This window comes from Eurosta solidaginis, chromosome 1, assembly GCF_040869045.1.
Source record: "Eurosta solidaginis isolate ZX-2024a chromosome 1, ASM4086904v1, whole genome shotgun sequence".
Lineage (NCBI taxonomy): Eukaryota > Metazoa > Arthropoda > Insecta > Diptera > Tephritidae > Eurosta > Eurosta solidaginis.
In genome coordinates, this window is record NC_090319.1 from 72419163 (window position 1) to 72439369 (window position 20207).

Consider the following 20207-nt stretch of genomic DNA (forward strand, 5'->3'; position numbering starts at 1 on the left):
CAACCGATATTTCTGTTAATTTTTATTCATCGCAAATTGCTCTTGAATTAACTTCTCACAAGTTGTTGATTCTGAGTCAACAATTTTAACTGTCAAACCAACAAAAATAAATTCATCAAATGTAAGCCGCAGCTATGTTAAAAAATAGAAATAAAACACTTTTTTTATAAGATTTTGTTGCTGCTTTTTCGGGGCCTAGATATCAGGATTTTTGGATTGGTAGGCGTATCGCGCTACCATAATACAACGTTGGCCGCCTAACTCTGGTGTGTTAACTAACAATTATTAATGACACTCCAAAAAAACTAATGAAAAATGTTAAAAAAGCTATTCAAGGGGTTGATAAACGCAATGCAGAGCTTTGGGGAGGACGGGATGACTTAGAAGGTTTAATGTGGTCATATTAATCGTTCCCGAGATGGTCGGATTAGTACCTTAAAGGGGCTTTGTTACCGGAACGTACCGGATCTATATCCGGCAAAGGACCATCGACATCGATAAAACTACCCAAAGCCTGCGGGGAGTGTCTTTATCATGAAAACAACAACAACAACAACAACAACAACAACAAAAATGTTCAAATATAACAGAGGCTGTTGGTATTACAGAGAGTTTTCTTTTAACTGAAAAATGTGTTTTTGTTTGAGAATCTGTAATTTTTACAGAACTTGAGATAAAGTTTTGAATACTCTCGACCATACAACTTCGTCCCCTTGACAAAAAAGCTTCGTTGAATTAACTATAATGCGATGAATTTTACTGAATAACTGTCTATTCAAAAACAACAACCTGATTTGTTGATTTGACTAGCTTCATTCTTTCGGTGAACCAATAAAAGCCGACATGCTTCGCTGGCTAGAGCATTTTATGAGATCAAATATAGAAAATCTGGTCCAAAAGGTTGTCTAATCACCATTCATATTTCGCAGCAGAAGACTGGGATGACTTCCACTGAATTGAAAGGTTAGATGGAGAAAGCCTTGCTTTCACTAATGCCACCAGTTTGTGCCACTTATCGTGAAGCAGAAATGAGAAAGACCAAAAAACCCCAGCGGGAAAACTGTTTCATTAACAACCGAGGCTCTGGCGACCCCGAACTCCTCATGGATCTAGGGGGTGAGAGGGCGGTATGGCCTGGAAGGTCGTATGTGGTCATAACAAATCGTTTCCGAGATGGTCGGGCTTGGTAAAGGAACGTACCGGATCTGCATCCGGCGAAGGACCATCAACATCGATAACACTCCCCAAGGCCTTCGGGGAGTGTCCTTATCGCTACAATAACAACAACAACAACAAAAACCAAAAACGCCTGACTGTTAAGTTATGCAAAGTAATCACCCTCATCAAAACGCTTAATTTGAGCTTGTTTCGTTTTGCAGATTTACGACCTTCAGTTTGATTGCCCTAGTCATCGAAATGGGTAAATATATCCACGCTTAAATGCGAGTAAGTAAACTTAAAAAAAAAAAAAAAAAATTGGGGAAATCAATTATCAAGTTTCAATCGCTGCCATTCTATTTTAAGATTAGTGTGACTTGTCTAAAGTCTCTTGTATATAGACTTAACTTGTAAATATCTCAATAATTATATATATTTCAGACTTCAGGGGTAAATTCATTATATCAATTTTGATTTCGCTTTAAATGAGGTTGCGCTAAAAATATGAGTAAACAATCGAATTTCCAGACAAATATCGTAAGCGCCTAAAAAAAAAATACCAAATATATGTATCAACCAATGGAACAAAAGAACCGGTTCATCCATCTGCTTGTTGTAACATAAATAGATTGAAGCTATGAGCAGACTTATTGATAAAGTAAACTTTATTGAAATATCGAGGGTTAAGCGGCAGTTCAGTTCGCCGTATCCCGGCTGCGGATTTAAAAACGCCATATCATAGAAATCGATTTAAAAAACCAGAAGTGCCCTGTCTGTCGTTTTCACCATCTCCAGTTAAATTAAGTTTTACATGAAAGATAGCAATCTATCAGATAGCTTCAATATATATTTTCGTTATTATCAACACAGGAGGACCAAACCCCCAGTTAAATCGAAAATTATGAATATTTTGTAGAACAAATCGCAAAAATCTGTTGTGAATACGCGAAAACTAACCAAACAGCTGACTTTTGTTTACCCTTTCTCCTTAGACTTAAGCTGAGATGAAAAGCATGGAAAAAACCAAAATTTCGATAAGTTCTAGATAAGTGGCTAAGTGAAGATGGTGATAAAAGCCTTTAGCTGTCAAGCCGAGCGGATACGTTTTACTGACTTATGGCTTAAACAGATGCAATATGTTACATACGCAGTGAACAAGGAAGAAATTTACAGCAGAACTGGATGTGTTTATTTTCGTGGTAAAAGGCAGATAATCAACATATCAGTCATCGCATTCGTTATACTTTGCAAATTTTCTACTTTTTACATACATACGTACGCAACGTCAGGTTAGGTTGAACTGGCCGGTCCATTAGGACCTCACATTAACTGATTGGCGATTTAGAAAAGTTAAGCAACTCTATTAGTCGACAAGCTATTGTTATTTTGATTATGAAATTTAAAATTTGTTTGCTAACTAATAGTATTTACGTCAAAAAAAATTTGCCTTACTTTAAGCTGCAGATATTGGTGCTTTATCGGTAACCGTATCGGTAACCTTATAACAGCTGATTCGACCAACCTTATGGGAATCAAAGAAATCGATTATTGGTGCCGCTAAGGTTGTAACGGTATCGTAGCCAACCAATTTGTTTTTGGTTTACCGTCGTAACGATAAATAGCTGATTACGTTAGGGATACGACTACAGCAGTGGTCTGCAAAAATGAAAATTTAAGTGTATCAGTGAGAGCGAGAGAATGAGCATGCCAGTAGGACATTAAAGTTGAAATTACAACATGCAGAAGATGCATTTATAGCAAAAGTTTTGGAAAGTTTCATTTTGATTCAAAAATAATCTGAAATATTCCCTCAAATACCCCAAAAATAGAGGCGATCACTCGCTTCAAAAATCATAATTCCGAAACTAATACATTTGCCGCAACCGGGGAAATACAAAATGTTTAAAATATATGGAGCTGATTTAAAAAATGAAAACATAAATATACATTCAAGTCTATAGTAGTTGTTTGCCGTGCTGAAGTAATTTGTTTTTTGTTGGATCAGAAAAACAGAAGTCCAGAATGAAATTGTTACCACTTTTGTTAAAATAATTGAAAAAAACTCATATTGTAGTGAAAAGTTATTTAATATACCATACCCAAAAAGGTAAAAACACAAACCTCAACATGTTTGGAAGATGAGCTACATATGGGAAGGCCGTCATACCAGTTTCCTAGCGTTTTCCCATAGTAAAATTTCTCACAGCCGTGGCCAGTGTTTATTCGTTGATGTCTCTCTAACGACTGACGATGGAGGGTAAGAATATGTGTGAAGCAAGTCTGGCTAAATTGAGCTATGGCGTGCCGGCCATTGTTTTAGATGCAAATTTTATTTGTGTGATTTATCTTGGGTTATTATCCTAAACCGCCTAAGCTAAGGCAAAACCTGTTATTTAACTTAAAAAATACCCCTATGACCCTTTTTACACAAATATTTTATTTAAAAATGGATTTGGAGAAATCAGCTCAAAACAGCGGCTGTTTCGCTCCTACTTATATTATGGAATATAGATATATCTTGATCAACGATGGTCGTCCAATGGTCCTTTTGGCTCCGGATGGCTCACAACAATAACCAAATCGATTTCTGTAAAATTACACGAAAAGTTGTGCATGCCTTGAGATTCAAAGTAATAAAAAATTTTTGAATCGATCGACATTCATTCACTTCGGCTCCGGAGCCAGTAAACCATAAGGATTTCTTTAGAAAAACGCGCAAGATGATGCTTTAAAATTTAAGCGAATTTCATGTCAGAATTAAACGCAAATCTAACAATATTCATTCACTGCTAATCAGCCTGCACTTGCTGCTGTTTAGTTGTATTTCGTTGCGTTTTTGTTCGAATTCCAGGGAGGATATTGCTATACTTCTTTTTGAAGTTTTTGTAAAGATTAACTTTTTGCACTTCCGAGAAGGCAGTTGTTGTAATTTGTATACCTTTCATGAAAATAAAATGGCATATTAACTTCGTAACGAATCTCAAAAATGTAAGTCCTTAAAGGAAAATAGACAGACCCACCACTAAGTATACCGAAATTATCAGGATGAAGAGCTGAGTTGATTTAGCCATGTCCGTCTGTCTGTATGTCTGTTTGTATGCAAACTAGACCTTCAATTTTTGAGATATCTTAATACAATTTGGTGAGCGGGTATATTTAGGTGTCCGATTAGACATTTGTCGGAACCGGTTGGATGCCATATATCCTCCATATATATCCCCATTAGGCCGGGTCGATTTGTGGGGAGGCAAACAAATCGCCCATTGCTCGGTGAAAATCATATTCTAGGGTTCAAAATAAGAAACTTTGCCCAAGGAACGATACCTCTAAAACGAATTCTGATGTCCCCCCCCCCCCCTTTGGGTCGTAGGGGCAAATTTTGAAAAATCCCACTTCGAAATGCCTATGTTTTTTCTTTTTGGAGTTTATTTTTCTCTTTAGAAATTTATTTAGTCAGAACATATGTAAATGAAAAAATGAATTTAACTTAGTAATAGAAAAGAAATTAAAAAAAATTATTAGAAATTAGCGTTTTTTCAACCCCCTTTTAAAACCAAGGCATCACTCTGATGTATTTGCATGTCGTAAACATAGTTGTGTGGGTTTTTTATTCAACCGTTTTAGAAAATGAAGGTATCACTGTGACACAATTGCAGATCGTAAAATTGCTTGCGTTGTTTTTTTAAGCCACAACAAGACACAGCAGGTAGAATTGAAATTGCCCCTACCCAAAAGTTCGACCCAAAGGGGGGGGGGGGGGGGGGGGGACATCAGAATTCGTTTTAGAGGTATGGTTCCTTCGGCAAAGTTTCTTATTTTGATCACTAGAATACGATTTTCACAGAGCAATAAGCGATTTTTAAATCGACCCGCCCTAATCCCCATATAACCGATTTTTCAGAAAAGAGGATTTTAGTCATATCTTCCTCAATATATCAGATTGAAGCTTCAAAATACACCAAATGCTTTCGGATATTGCACATACTATTATCGGAAAAAATGGATATATAGCATATATCCCCCACAACCGATTTTTCAGATAAGAAGCTTTTCGTAATTAATGCCCCATTTTTACAGCTAGTTGTTGTATGAAAAAATTGTATAGATCGGTGGTATAAATAAAAACAAATAAATGTAAGGCCCTATAACCTCCGAAGAGATTGTAGGCCGAGCTTCTCTTTCAATTTGCGTCGTGCTCCTTTTCAATTTTTCCTACAAAATGGCGGGACGGGACCTACATGTTTTATGCCAACTCCGAACGGAATCTGCAAGGCAGATGAGTTTTCACTGAGAGTTTTCATGGCAGAAATACACATGGAGCCCTTGCCAAACACTGCCGAGGGGCGACCCCGATTAGAAAAATTTTCTTCTAATTGAAAAACCTTAATTCCTAAATTTTGATGTTGCTTTGCTTGTGGCGTGAACCCAGGATCTTCGGTATGGTAGGCGGAGCACGCTACCACCACACCACGTTGGCAGCCGTGGTATATATAGTATATATCTCATACAACAGATTGTTCAGATAAGAAGCTTTTCGCAATTTCTGCCCCATTTTAACAGCTATAAGCTTCAAATTTTACCAATTGCTATATAGCATATATTGTTGTCTGAAAAAATCACAGAGATCGGTGGTATATATAGTATATATCTCATACAACCGATTGTTCAAATAACAAACTTTTCGTAATTTCTGCCCCATTTTAACAGCTAGAAGCTTCAAATTTCCCCAAATTCTTACGTATATAACATATATTGTTGTCTGAAAATATCATAGAAATCGGTGGTATATATAGTATATATCTCATACAACCGATTGTTCAAATAACAAATTTTTCGTAATTTCTGCCCCATTTTAACAGCTAAAAGCTTCAAATTTCCCCAAATGCTTACGTATGTAGCATATATTGTTGTCTAAAAAAATCATAGAGATCGGTGGTATATATAGTATATATCTCATCCAACCGATTGTTCAAATAACAAACTTTTCGCAATTTCTGCCCCATTTTAACAGCTAAAAGCTTCAAATTTCCCCAAATGCTTACGTATATAACATATATTGCTGTCTTAAAAAAATCATGGAGATTGGTGATATATATAGTATATATATCACACAACCGATTGTTCAGATAAGAAACTTTTCGTAATTTCTGCCCCATTTTAACAGCTATAAGCTTCAAATTTTACCAAATGCTTACGTATGTAGCATATATTGTTGTCTGAAAAAATCATAGAGATCGGTGGTATATATAGTATATATCTCATACAACCGATTGTTCAAATAACAAACTTTTCGTAATTTCTGCCCCATTTTAACAGCTAAAAGCTTCAAATTTCCCCAAATGCTTACGTATATAACATATATTGTTGTCTGAAAAAATCATAGAGATCGGTGGTATATATAGTATATATCTCATACAACCGATTGTTCAAATAACAAACTTTCCGTAATTTCTGCCCCATTTTAACAGCTAAAAGCTTCAAATTTCCCCAAATGCTTACGTATATAACATATATTGTTGTCTGAAAAAATCATAGAGATCGGTGGTATATACAGTGTATACTCCATATAAACTGTCATTTCTCCCCCTTTTTTACGGCTAGAAGCATCAAATTTCAACAAATACTTACGCTTACGTCATATGTTATTGAAATAAGTGGTTCTGGTCATAGATTTTACATGCAGAACACAAAAAACGTTAAACTTATCATCCTCACACAAATTACCCACCATTTTTATACCCAGCTATACTTGTACACAAGGTATTATAACTTTGATTGGATAACGGTTGGTTGTACAGGAATAAAGGAATCGAGATAGATATAGACTTCCATATATCAAAATCATCAATATCGAAAAAAAAGATTGAGCCGTGTCCGTTCGCCCGTCCATACGGCTCCCCGTTAACACGATAACTTGAGTAAATATTGAGATATCTTCACCAAATTCGGTACACGAGCTTATCTGGACCCAGAATAGATTGGTATTGAAAATGAGCGATACCTGATGATAACCACTCCCACTTTTTATATATATAACTTTTTGGAAAACACAAAAACCTGATTATTTAGTAAATAATATATCTAGAATGTTGAAATTTGTCGTGTGGACTGATATTGAGACTCTTGATAAAAATTTGAAACGATTTTTTAAAATGGGCGTTACAAATATTGTTAATCATAAATCAAAAATCGTTAGACCTATCGTAACAAAATTCGGCAGAGAGTTTGCCTTTACTATAAGGAACATTACGGAAATCTGTTAAGGACCACGCCCACTTTTATATAAAAGAATTTTAAAAGGGTCGTGGACGAATAAAATAAGCTAAATCTTTGCAAAAACGAGCTCTATATCAATGGTATTTCATTTCTCAAGTGGATTTATAACAATAAATAGGAAAAACTTCAAATTTTAAAAAATGGGCGTGGCACCGACCCTTTTATGAATAAGCAATTTTCTACGTTACGGGAGCCATAACTCGAAGAAAATTAGTTTAGAATAGAACCATATGTACATGTATTATTGCGCAGCCTTGTAACACCACTTATCACACAAAACAAACAAAAACAGCATTTCAGGTGTGCAGCTGGCTATGTAATGTTCGGTTTCATCCGAACTTAGACTTCCTTACATGTTTATTTTATATTTATCTTAAAAATCGCTTAGGTATGTACATCTGTTCACTATATATTTCATATCTTGTACAACCGATTATTTGGATGTTACGAATGGGATATAGTTATTTTTCAGCCCCATTCATGAAAGGTATGAGGTCTTTGGCACAGCCGAAGACAGTCCAGCCGTTACTTGTTTATTGATGTTGTTGTCGTATGGCGTCGTTAAGCAAATTATCCAGCATTTATTAAGCACCTTTTACTTTTATGAAAAAAAAAAACACTGTTGCCTGGCGTCTTACTTGTTACATTCGTACTAGTTTTGAACTTGTTCAATAAGAGACAGTTTAGCAGCAGGGTATCTATCCACACACACTCGCATATAACTTGAGCAATTTGGATTACAAATCTCACTTATTAAAAATCAATGATAAACTTTGATTGTTCATTCTAACACCCTCTGTAAGTGCTGGGATAACTTTGTATATATTGAGATATATGCCAATTTCTATGCCAAACGCTCTTTATGCTCATATCACACATTCAAACGAGTATGAATATTAATTTGTATCATTTTAGGTGTAAGCAGTTCAACTTTGATAGAGTGAATTAAATTTTTAAAATCTAAACACGCATTGTACTAATACAGGATTAGGGCCGAGCTTCTTATTAAATTTTTGTAGTGTAATTTAGTTTAAAAAATTGGTGGGATCTAACGCTTGTATGTCGTCACCGAATTGCATGGAACATTTTGGAGAGAACTTTCTCATGCAGTAGTACAATCAGAGGATTGGCCTAATTCGTCAGGTGAAACTTTTTCGGTAGTATTTCATTGTCTCAGTATATGAATCTGATACCTATGGTGTGATAGGCAAGCATATTGCTATCGTATCACAGCGCCATTATATAAATTATTGATATACATATCTACTATAAATAATGCGCGCGAGTTGATTACTAAAATATTTGTTAATTAATTAGAGCTGAGTTGCTGGATTGAGAAGATTTCGCATAGCCAAATCAAACGTTTGCGGTCTGAAGTGTCTTCACACCCAAAAATTTAGCCATAATCAATACCAAACTCAAACTGTGCATAATCAAAACTCATTAAACGCGGTTGTGGCAACTTTTTATTTAACATGTGGGCAAATTTATAATTTATGAATAAAAAAATTTTTTTTAATGATTTTAAGTGTTCTAATTTTTGTTTTTATAAATAAAGTGCTAAGGAGCGGGTCTTCTTTTACTAAATAAAAAAAAACAACAAATTACTTTAAAAGTTTTACAAACCAAATAAAAATAGTAAAAAAAAATTTTTTTTTGAAAATTAAAAAAAAAAAATTTTTAAATTTTCAACAACAACAATTTATTAATAAACACAATTAAAAATGGATTTTGATACGCTTTTACTAAAGTGCGGCAATTATGGACGCTATCAATTTTTATTGTTGATCGTCTATGGCTTTACTAATATAATGTCCTCGATGCATTATTTTGCTCAAACGATCATTAGTTTTACGCCAGAGCATTGGTGAGTGTAAAAGTGAATGTGTTGATTGTTTTAGTATTCATTGAAAAAATGTGTGTGCTGTAAAATGTGCGTCGTGCTTTTTCAAATCTTCCAAAGAAAATTAATACCAGCAGAAAATTTTGATAAAATTTTTTATTTTCCATAATTTAGAAAAAAATTCTATGAACTTTGTAACTTAAACTATGCAAATTAAGCTCAAAAGCGTTTTCGAAAAGTTTCCAAAATTCGCAAAAATTAAAAAAAAAAAAAAAAAATTTTTTTATGAGTTTTCTGAATTTTTTAGTGTAACAAAGTCTCTCAAAAGTTGTTTTGATTTTTGAAATTTTTTTTCTGAAGTTTTTCAAGTTTTTCTCTATAGAAATGCCAACAACTTTTTCTTTATACGGGAGGAAATGGCGAAATATCATTGGAAATAAAATTCTAAAAAATCAATGAAAAGTTTGAATGACCTATAGCTTATACTTTGTTATACTAAAGTTGATCTGGGTACAAAACTACATGCTCAAAAACTTCAGAAAACACTATATAAAAAATTCGCTATTTTCGTGAAATTTTTGCGAATCTTCGTATTTTCTCGAAAACGTTTTTGAAATTGGTTTGCATGTTTTCAGTTACAAAATTCATTTAAAATTCGGAAATTTTTATAAAAGTTTATCGAATTTTTTCAAAAATGTGTTAGAGATCGCTTTCCCTAAATTCAATTACAAACTTCTGTGAAAAGTTCGAAATTTTCGTAGAATTTTTTATTTTTTTTTTGGCTTTTGAGATTGGTTTGCAAAGTTACGGTTACAAAGTTCAGTTAAAATTTGCAAATTTTGATAAAATTTTCCCGAATTTTTGAATTTTTGCGAAAACGTTTTTGAGATTGGTTTGCACAGTTTCAGTTACAATTAAAGCTTCAATTAAATGTTCAAATGATTTTGAGATTGGTTTGCATAGTTTCAGTTAAAAAAAAATTTTTTTTTTTAATTTTCGAAAAAGTGAAAAAGTACATTTTAATTGACGAAATTTGATAAAAAATTGCTGCTGCTATTTTCGTGTTCGCTGCTGTATGATGGAATAACTTTTCCATAATTTTTTTAAAATTCAATTCCTAATCTTTGTTAGAGCAAATAGCCCGAACTGATTTATTTAATTAAAATTTTAAAATTAGATGTTTGTGCTTCAAAGTAACATAGGCGTATTTTTGATGTAAAGTTTCAGTAATACAGATAAACTAGCCCAACCCACGATTAAGTCGTACGCCCCGCATCGCTCTTATGGAAAAGTAGTTTAGTATCGTTTAGTCTTAAATATTTTTCAATATTTACGTTGTGTAAATGTTTTTTTTTTTTTCAGAATGAAAAAGAGCAACAAAAAAAAATAACATTTAAAAGATTTAAATACGTTTTTTTTTCTTAGACCTTTTCAAACTCTTCAAATAAAATGCTATATTGCAACGCATCAAACTCTTATCAAATGCGACTATTATATTGTTTAGACCTTCGGCTTTTATAATCAGTCATAAGCAGTACTATTTGTTTTTAAATGTGAATATACATATGCCTTCATTAAAAAAAAAAAAAAATCTTTGTAGTACTTAAGAGTCGCACGTAGTCAGACTAAAACAATGGGCTACAAAACTTCATTATCTATTTTTTCATTTGAAGGCTTTGAACATTACTCAAAAATATTTCAAAACGTTTTTGGTCTTTTCAAATATACATAAGTTTATGGTTTAGAGGTACTTTCATCTAACATTTCTATGTATAAACTATTGAAAGTGAAACGAAATTCCACAGCAGCTGCATGAATTCATCATGGGTGAGTCTAGTAATTTCAATTTGAGTATTAAATTTACTTATAATTGCTATGCAAAGCTAGACCGTTTGTCATGCAAGCATTTGTGCTTACAGATCATCAAAAAATCACACGTAATATGTAAGTTAGGTTAGGTTAAGTTAAAAGCACTAGGACGAGAAGTTGCATCTCAGCAGGACACTTAGGCCACCAATAGAACCTTTTCGATGCCCTTAACGTTAAGTAACCCTTACTGTACGGCTACCGCTTATGGAACCACATTTTGAAGTCAATACATTTTACTATTACACTTATTTTGTGGCTAGAAAACCCCCGCAAGATCATTAAAATGGTTGACAGAGAGCAGCAAACCTCCTTCTACTTAATGCCGAACAGTGACATAGAAGACGCTGCACGCATTCTATACCTCGTCAATGCATCTGCAGCTGCGGTAACTATCGCAAGACTCATTTACAATTCTAGCGGCGTGTGTACTTCTTCAAGTTCTGGCTTCTTAATAGTAAAAAGAGTATTAGTGCATTCTTTATCAAAGTAAATTCAAGCCAACCTCGATGACTAACACGTTAAAAGCGCTGACCAGAGGATATTTGCCGAGCTTATGGTATTCGTGCTTGTACGGTATTTAATAGGTACACCTACCGAACCATATTCGGAAGGGATGTGGACGGTCGTACCATGCTCTCCTTGTGTCCAGGTATCCATATAAGACTTCGCTGAAGTGCTGAGCCATCTCATTTACATATATGCAGTATTCAGCAATCGACTTTGTGCGCCCAATGCCTTTATGTAATGTGTTAGTGTAGGTAAAAAACGACAGTACTTTTATATTTTATGATATATCCAATATCTCCAGTTTTAAATGCTTTGCCAGTTTTTGTGATACGCTATATATATATATACATAAACAGTTTTTAAAGCTCGTTTCTATATTATAGTTAACGAAAAATGCTAATTAAATTTATATTTTTAATGTATGCGTTGTGTAAATTAAATTCAATCAAAATTTATGTCAAAGCTTTGAATAATATATAAAAATTTTTTTTTTATATAAATATCGCGACTGGAAATTTTTAATTGCAAATTGCGGGCAAATAAATAAAGTATGCAAAAATTGTATGTAGACATGACTAAGCCTTTTATAAAATAGACAGACCTTTCAAACGTTGTCTTATTCCTAAACTGTGGTTTGTCCATGAGTATCACATTGTATACATGTAAGGAATATGGAAATATACCGTTGAAATGTCGTATGAGATGACGGAGGATTTGCCACAATGTTATGAAGATACGAATGAGTATTTAGGAGGCTAATAATACGAAAATTCGGAATGTTCGAAAATTCGTATGTGTTCCCTTGATCTGAAATTTATACCCCCCGCGTATTAGGGGGCTTCTCTAACCCAATTCTCAAGCCCACCTACCAGGACCCCCAAGTTCTTCATGGAACTAGGGGGTAGGTGCGGGATGGCCCAGAAGGTTCAATATAATTGTACCTTAATGGTTTTTGTTACCGTTACGTACCGGACCTATATCCGGCAAACGACCACCAATATCGATAACACTCCTCAAAACCTTCGGGAAATCTCTTTATCGCTACAAGAACAACAAAGAACAGGGTTCGGTAATTAGGTTTAATTTGAAATTTATTTATTTTTTGGGTTTTGTTGGTTGTAACTTCTTTGTACATTATTTGGATGGATTCATATGAAATAGTAAATATACAATAAAAAAAAAAAAAAACAAAATAAAAATTAAATTAAATTAAAAGAAATAAAAAAATAAAATAAAATAAAATAATCACAAAATAACATGAAATAAAAAAAAAATGAAAAAAATTTATAAAAACAACATAAAAGAAAATAATATAAAATAAATAAAAAATACAACACACTAAAAAATTTATTTAAATGAAGCAAAATAAAAAAATAAAATTAAATAATTGTTTTTGTTTTTATCGTCCTATTGATAAATGATTGAAGGTTCGATTCGAGCTCAAGGCCAGAAAAATAACTTTTCTAATGTTAATTATTGTTATTTTATAATTTTTCTCAATTTGAAAAATTGTATTTTGTTTTTGGAATATTAAGTAGAACACTTTTCAGACAACCTGCCATAGCAGCGCAGATAGATCCATTTCGAAGGGTTCTAAGCATTCCTCAGCAGTACGGTTTAGGCATGCTGCGCTTACCATTTAGCTATACAGCGGTGGTTTGTTTGACTGACTAATTGCTACTTCTATTCCTTTTTACCAATTATATTTATTCAGTGTTGCGCCATCTGGTGCAAATCACTGATAACGATGGATTTGTTCATATGTATTTAATTAGCGAGCTTTGCTCATATTGCTTTATACAATGGTTTTTGTAATTGATATTAGAGAAAAATTGTAAGTTTACAAACGGCGATGGTTACTAGGACATGTTTCTGAATTTCACTTCTTCATCAGCTAGCTTTTTGGGAGCTGAGCGTTGAACTCGAGTCTCCAACATTCATATCAGTGCAAGCCTTTTTTAGCTGCTACGCCATATGAATGTTCCGTTGTTCGCTGTACAATTGGTTTCTAAGAGTTGCCTTTTTTGTTTATATTCCTTTTGATCACCATGTAGGCACATACACTCTGTATGTAGTTTATTCCTAATGGTGTGGATATGATGGATTTGTTTATTGTCAATTACTTTGTCTGGCATTCCCAAGTGCTCATGGTTTATTAACAATTGTTTTTGTTTTTATCGGCCCATTGATAAATAATTCAAGGTTCGATTCGAGCTCAAGGCCAGAACAATAATTTTTTCCTAATGAGAATTATTGTTATTTTTTAATTTTCCTAAATTTGAAAAATTGTATTTTTTTCGAAATGGATTTATCTGCGCAGCTATGTCAGGTTGTCTGAAAAATTTTCTACTTACTATTCCAAAAACAAAATACAATTTTTCAAATTTAGAAAAATTAAAAAATAACAATAATTATATAATTATAAAAATTAAAATGAAATAAAATAACACAAAATAGAATATATCTAATAAAATAAAATTAAATTAATAACGGAGATGAAACAAAATTTTTTCATATTAAAATAAATTAAAGATATTATATAATATAATTTATATAATATATTTTAAATTAATTATTATTCAATATTATTTAAATTAGATTAAATTGAATAAAATTAAATTAATGAAGATTAAATTAAGCTTAATTTAATTAACTAAGCCAAATAAAATCAAATACAAATTTGATCGACGAGCTATCCGTTTGTTGTCGAAAGGATATCACTATGTTTTCGAAAATTTAGAGATTTGTTATCGGAGCGCTAGCAACTCGTTATTGTTATAAAAAATGCATCGATTTACTATCGAAAAGTTATTGATTTCTTATCGGAGTGTTATCATTTATTATCGGGTTGATAACTTCATATAAAATCGATGACTACATACTCACATTCCTGCGATAGCAGACCATTAAGAAAGCAATAAGACAATGACAAGCTGATCGATACCAAGCTAATAACAAATAAAATTTTCGAATCTTGTCGGTATCGTTTGTTCCCTATAAGAAGCCGACGAAGCTCTGATCAAAAAGCCCAAAACTATTTGTTTAAAAGAAATCGACGACGTTTCGATAGACAACCGATAAATTTTTAATAGATAGAGAGATATTTTCCATAGCAAATCGATAAGTACTTTATATTACGTGGATAAAAAATGTATAACTTTTCGATAAAAAATCGATAATTTTCCGATAACGAATGCACACTTTTTTAAATAATCGATAACTTTTCTGTAAATAATCGATAAATTTTGGACAAAGAGATATCTCAAAACGCCTTCAAATAGTTACTTTCGTTATCAAATCGATAAGTTTTTGATAGCACATGGATACCAAATCGGTAATTTTTCGATTAAAAAAATATGTAAATAAATGCAAGGCGTCGTGCTCCTTTCTAATTTTTCCCACACGTTTTACGCCGACTGAGAATGGCATCAGCAAGGTAGTTGAGTTTTCACAGAGAATCTATTCATGGCAGAAATACACTTGGAGTGCTTACCAAATCACTGCCAAATGGGCGACCCCGCTTTGGAAAACTTTCTTCTAATTGAATAAACCTATTTCTTAAATTTTGATATTGCTTTGCCCCGCGGCGTGAACCCAGCATCTTCGGTGTGATAGGCGGAGAACGCTACCATCACACTACGGCGGCCGCCGACAGCAAACCGATATCTCGTGGTTAAAAAACCCAAATATTTTTGGTACCGACAGCAATTTTAAAACACTTCGATGGCAAATCAATAACATGTCGATAACAAATCGTATTTCGCATTTGTTTCAGAGTAAATGTAATATAATAATCTCTACACCTCCGTTTCCTCATCTTAGGTGTAATCATGAGTTACTTGAAAATCTTACATATACGGAAATACGTACAATCTATGCACAAACCGAGAATCCCTCTTGTACACTATTAGATGATATTGTAAATGGTACGGCAGTTGTATCGGACTTTGGTGAATGCGAAGAATGGATATTCAAATATGAAAATGGCTATGAGAGTGTTACTACTGATGTAAGTAAATATGATGTTAAGTACCTAATAAGTTTATGAAACAGTTGGGATGATTTATCGTCCCAGCTCTTTTGACAAAGAACTAGAAACATATCAGAGTAAAAATATTTCTTCCTTCGCTATTTTCAGCTCAAATGGATTTGTGATAGCAGCGTTAATGGCGCAATTGGTCAATCTTTCTTGTATATTGGTTCCGTATTGGGTACCATATTCTTCGGTTTTCTAGCAGATAGAGTAGGACGTTTGCCAGCAATGATGCTAAGTACACTAATTGGTGCAGCGGGAGATTTTATAACATCTTTTGTTACCACACCACAAGCATTTGCTGCGGGACGCTTTATATCGGGACTTAGCATCGATACATTATTTTATTTGACATATATAATGGGTGAGTAGATATATAACTAGTTTTTTTTTTAACCGGCCATCAGTACATTTTAATAAGATTTTCGGAGACCATGGTAGTAATTTACAGAATCGGAAAGGAACGCTAACTCGTACTAAATTCGAAATTTTTGATGGATTTTCTTGAGTTTGGAAAACCGACCGAAACTTAGTTTGATATGGTCTGAATATTGTTACAAAACACTGGATTGAAGATAAAGTAGGAATAGCATCGATAGTCTGTCACAAACCATCAAGAGTTGAGAAAAGGTCTTCTATAGGTTCCGAACTTAACTTTCTATATCTAATGCACAAGTGCTATGACCCATTTAGGGTTTTTTCTGACCCAGCAAACTTTGTGTTGCAGAGTTAGCATAATACAGAGAGCAACGGAAAGCTACTTGGTGTTCAAATGTTTTGTGAGGGTATCGAGGGAGATATAATGATGAGATGTATGAGCTTTACGCTTATATGAAGAAGGTGACGCGGATAAAAACCCTGAGGCTTCGCTGGCTAAGTCGTTTTATGCAAATTGATGAAGCAATTTGGAAGCAGAGAAAGAGGAGACCTTGCGCTTGCCCACGAAAACTCCAGTCACCTAAAAGTTAGGTGCTGTTGTCTTCTCTTAGCAACTTGAGTTGTAGGTGTCAGTCCGTTTTCCCTACTCGGCTAGCATTTTCTAAACGGAAAGTCTGGGTATAGATAGAGTGTGTACGCTCCTGTCTGAGGACTTAGTGAGAGTGCGCGAGGTATGCATGCTTTCATATCGGATACTGCGGAGGCGATCGAGATATAAAATACACTCAAATCAATCAAAAGTGCGTTCGCCAGATGGTACTACTTAGATACCTACAAAATAACCAAGCAAGATTGACTGACCATCGGTAGTTGGAGAAAGGAGAAGCTCCCAAATAGGGAAAGAAAAGAAATCACTGGGATCAGTGCACCAATTACGGGACACTGACCGCTTGGCCTGCGTGCTGAGAAAATGGGGATACCTTTTACAAGCATTTGAAGGAACTTCGGCGAAGAGGGCAGCACAGAAACAGTCACAGATTACGAGTGCTCAGCTCTAGCATACACTAGCTTTCCAACTATGGGCAGTTATATACTTTTGGAACTTCAGGCAGTGTTTAAATGCTCCGTAAAAGATATCAGCAGGTTGACCGAAAAAATAGTTTGAACGGAGACGTGACTAGCCCTACTAGTATCAGCAGCGATTGTATTTAGAAGAAAGTATATCAAATGCGCTACTTGGGTTTGGGTCTTTAGTATACAAGCAGCACAGCACCTAACCAACCAACCGACCTACAGAATCCGCTCTGCCTTTACAATAAAGGGCCCATTACTGATACTTAGCATAGACTTTACTTGACTTGGCGTAAACTTGACAACTTAGCCACGATTATACTCCACTTATTGACTTAAATGTCAATTTGTATGACAAAATTTCAAAATGAAATGGAAACAAACAAATGGCATCTCAAAATGTAAACGTCACTTAGAACTTACATAGAAAATCAAAATTGAACAGACTTCTAAGTCAAGTTAAGTGTTGCTAAGTTTTGAGTAATCAGTAACATGCAATGTTCATTTAACAGAACTGTAAGTGACAGTTCTCATATCAAGTCAAGTCTATGCTAAGTATGAGTAATGGGCCCTCAAGCCAATCAACAAATCAACTCATGCAAATACTTATATTTATTCTCTTTCCCAACAGTTTTTGAGTACTTGGATCCGAAGAAGCGCACATTCGGCTTAAACATAATGATGACTATCTTCTACTGTTTTGGATTACTTATGTCACCTTGGTATGCTATTTGGTTGGGCAATTGGCGTCGATATCTATTAGTTACCTCACTACCAACGCTAATAGTGCTAATATATCCTTTCTTCATTGTGGAAAGCGCACAATGGTTGGCCACAAAAGGTGATTACAAAGGCGCTGTGCGTTGTCTCAAACGTGTAGCTAAATTTAATAACCGAAAAGTGGAAGAGTCAGTCTTCGATGAGTTTATATCACATTATGAGGAAAAAATGGCGAGCCAAAAGAAGGAAACAAAAGAGAAAGATACTTTTATCAGATTATTTAGAACGCCAAGATTGCGAAAGTTCATAATTGTGCTGCTTATAAAATCGTGAGTAACCGTAAATGAAATAATTTTAAACAAACTTGACATAATTAGCTCGCTCTCTCTCTCTCTCTAACAGCATGATTGTTACACTCTCTTTTGACATAATCAGTCGTAATATGGAAGGTTTTGGCTCGTCACCTTTTCTACTCTTCTCACTCACTTCTTTGTCTTATATACCAGCCGGTTTTACCATCATACTCTTGCAAAATCGTATTGGACGCAAAGGTATGGCATGTGCCTCTTTCTTCGTGGGTGGTATTATAACAGCCGCCACAGGCATACTAATTGCATTACTTGATTTCAAGGAGCATGCTACCATTATGGGCTGCATGATCGGTTTGGCTCGTTATGTCGCTGTAGTTTCGTATGAGGCCGAGGCGCAATATGCTGCTGAAATTATACCAACCAGCGTTCGTGGGAGTGGTGTAGCAAATATTCATGTAGTGGGATATGCATTTAGTTTTTTGAGCGCCTATGTGATATATTTGAGTGCGATTTTCAAGCCATTACCTTCAATTCTAATAGCAATACTGATGCTAATGGGCGCGGCGTTGTGTCTTTATTTGCCAGAGACGTTGAATAAGTGAGTTTGAGTGGAGGTAGCGTTTGCATACAATTTGAAATATAATGTTTTTTCGTTTATAGAAAGTTACCGGAAACATTATTGGATGGTGAATACTTTTGTGCCGATGAAAAATGGTATTATTTCTCATGCATAAGCCGTAAGAAAAAGGAAGAAGTACCTGATGTGGAAATAACTAAATTATGAGCTGAAGATGCAGTGAAGTTATAGATTTAATGATATTTTGTATATAACACTGAAGAAATTATGATTTTGAATATTTTAGTATTATATTTTTATATTTTATCTATAAGGGACAGAGGTGGGCATGGTGCATTAAAGTTTTATTTTCCCCAAATAAAAAAATTTTAAACTAATTATCATGTTTTTCTGGCTCGAGGTCCGTGTTTTATAAATTAAACACAATTGCTCTACGGCAATCGTCTTCAAGGTTACAGAGTTTTCTTAACACGCCTGCTCTGTGTGACGTGGAGTGTGGTACTGTAATCTTCAAGACGATTGTCATAGAGAAATCGAAATATATTTGTTTTTTGAAAAAAGAAACAATTGCGTTTAATTTATAAAACACGGACCTCGAGCCAGCAAAACAGGATAATTAAGAAGAGAAAGGTCGCCAAAAATTATAAACATTATTATTATTTTTTTTTTTTGATATTGAAAATGTTTTCACAATCACTACAAATATCACAAAAATAACGGAGTTTTGTCATAATAACATGCTGGTTTTATCACAAAAAATAAGAAAAATTCTATTTACATGTTGATGTACAACAAAAAAGAGAAACTTTTCCACTGTTTCAAAAGTTTTAAGTGCATGCCCTACTTTTATTTCCTTCACCAATTATCAGTACATTAACATTTTTTGTGCATAATGCCCATCTATGATTAGTATTAGCAATTCTTTTTTTAATTTTTAGTTTAGAACTATTTAAGAAGACGAATCCTTAGCTATACTGTTTGAATTGCATTAATAATAAGAGTTAATTGGATTTTTACGTTTGAAGAAAAATATAATAGTTTATTTTTCTCCGGTCGCGCGTTCTCTTCCTCCTCGCTTCTCCCATTCTTAATCACTGCGTCCCATTTAATTAAAAAAATTAGTACTTGGCTTGGATTTACCTCTGAGGAAATTTATGGCGAACTTCTCATCCAATTTGCGTCGTGCTCATTTTTAATTTTTCCTACAAATTTGCGGGACGGGAATTAAAGTTTTTACGCCAACTCCTCACACCAGCTTCAAGGCAGATGCATTTTCAATAAGAAGCTTTTCATGGCGCAAATACACGCGGAGTGTGTGCCAAACCACTGCGAAAGGCGCTCCGACTTAGAAAAACTTCTATGTACTCGAAAAAACATTTTTCTAAATTTTCTATGTTGCTTTGCCCCTGTGCTTCGGTGTGGTTAAACCAGGATCTTCGGTGTGATAGGCGAGCAGGCAAACAC

The 20207-nt window shown here is 34.1% G+C and overlaps 2 protein-coding genes across 23 annotated transcripts in view; one reads left to right on the forward strand and one right to left on the reverse strand.

Moving 5' to 3' along the window:
• Positions 1-20207, reverse strand: part of Dys (Dystrophin) — a 1130370-nt gene that overhangs the window by 85075 nt on the left and 1025088 nt on the right. The gene's annotated exons all lie outside the window — the stretch shown is intronic.
• On the forward strand, positions 8785-19932 carry LOC137235051 (organic cation transporter-like protein). 4 transcript variants are annotated; one of them, XM_067758283.1, is made up of 7 exons: positions 8812-8911; positions 8993-9301; positions 15476-15662; positions 15792-16050; positions 17767-18184; positions 18258-18764; positions 18827-19931. In XM_067758283.1, exons 2-7 carry the CDS (start codon positions 9159-9161, stop codon positions 18948-18950), a joined length of 1638 nt encoding a protein of 545 aa, XP_067614384.1. In that variant the 5' UTR covers positions 8812-8911; positions 8993-9158; the 3' UTR covers positions 18951-19931. The 4 variants fall into 4 exon arrangements, with proteins under 4 accessions (XP_067614382.1, XP_067614390.1, XP_067614384.1 ...); XM_067758287.1 differs by having other exon boundaries at positions 8893-8911; positions 9186-9301; XM_067758281.1 differs by having other exon boundaries at positions 8785-9301.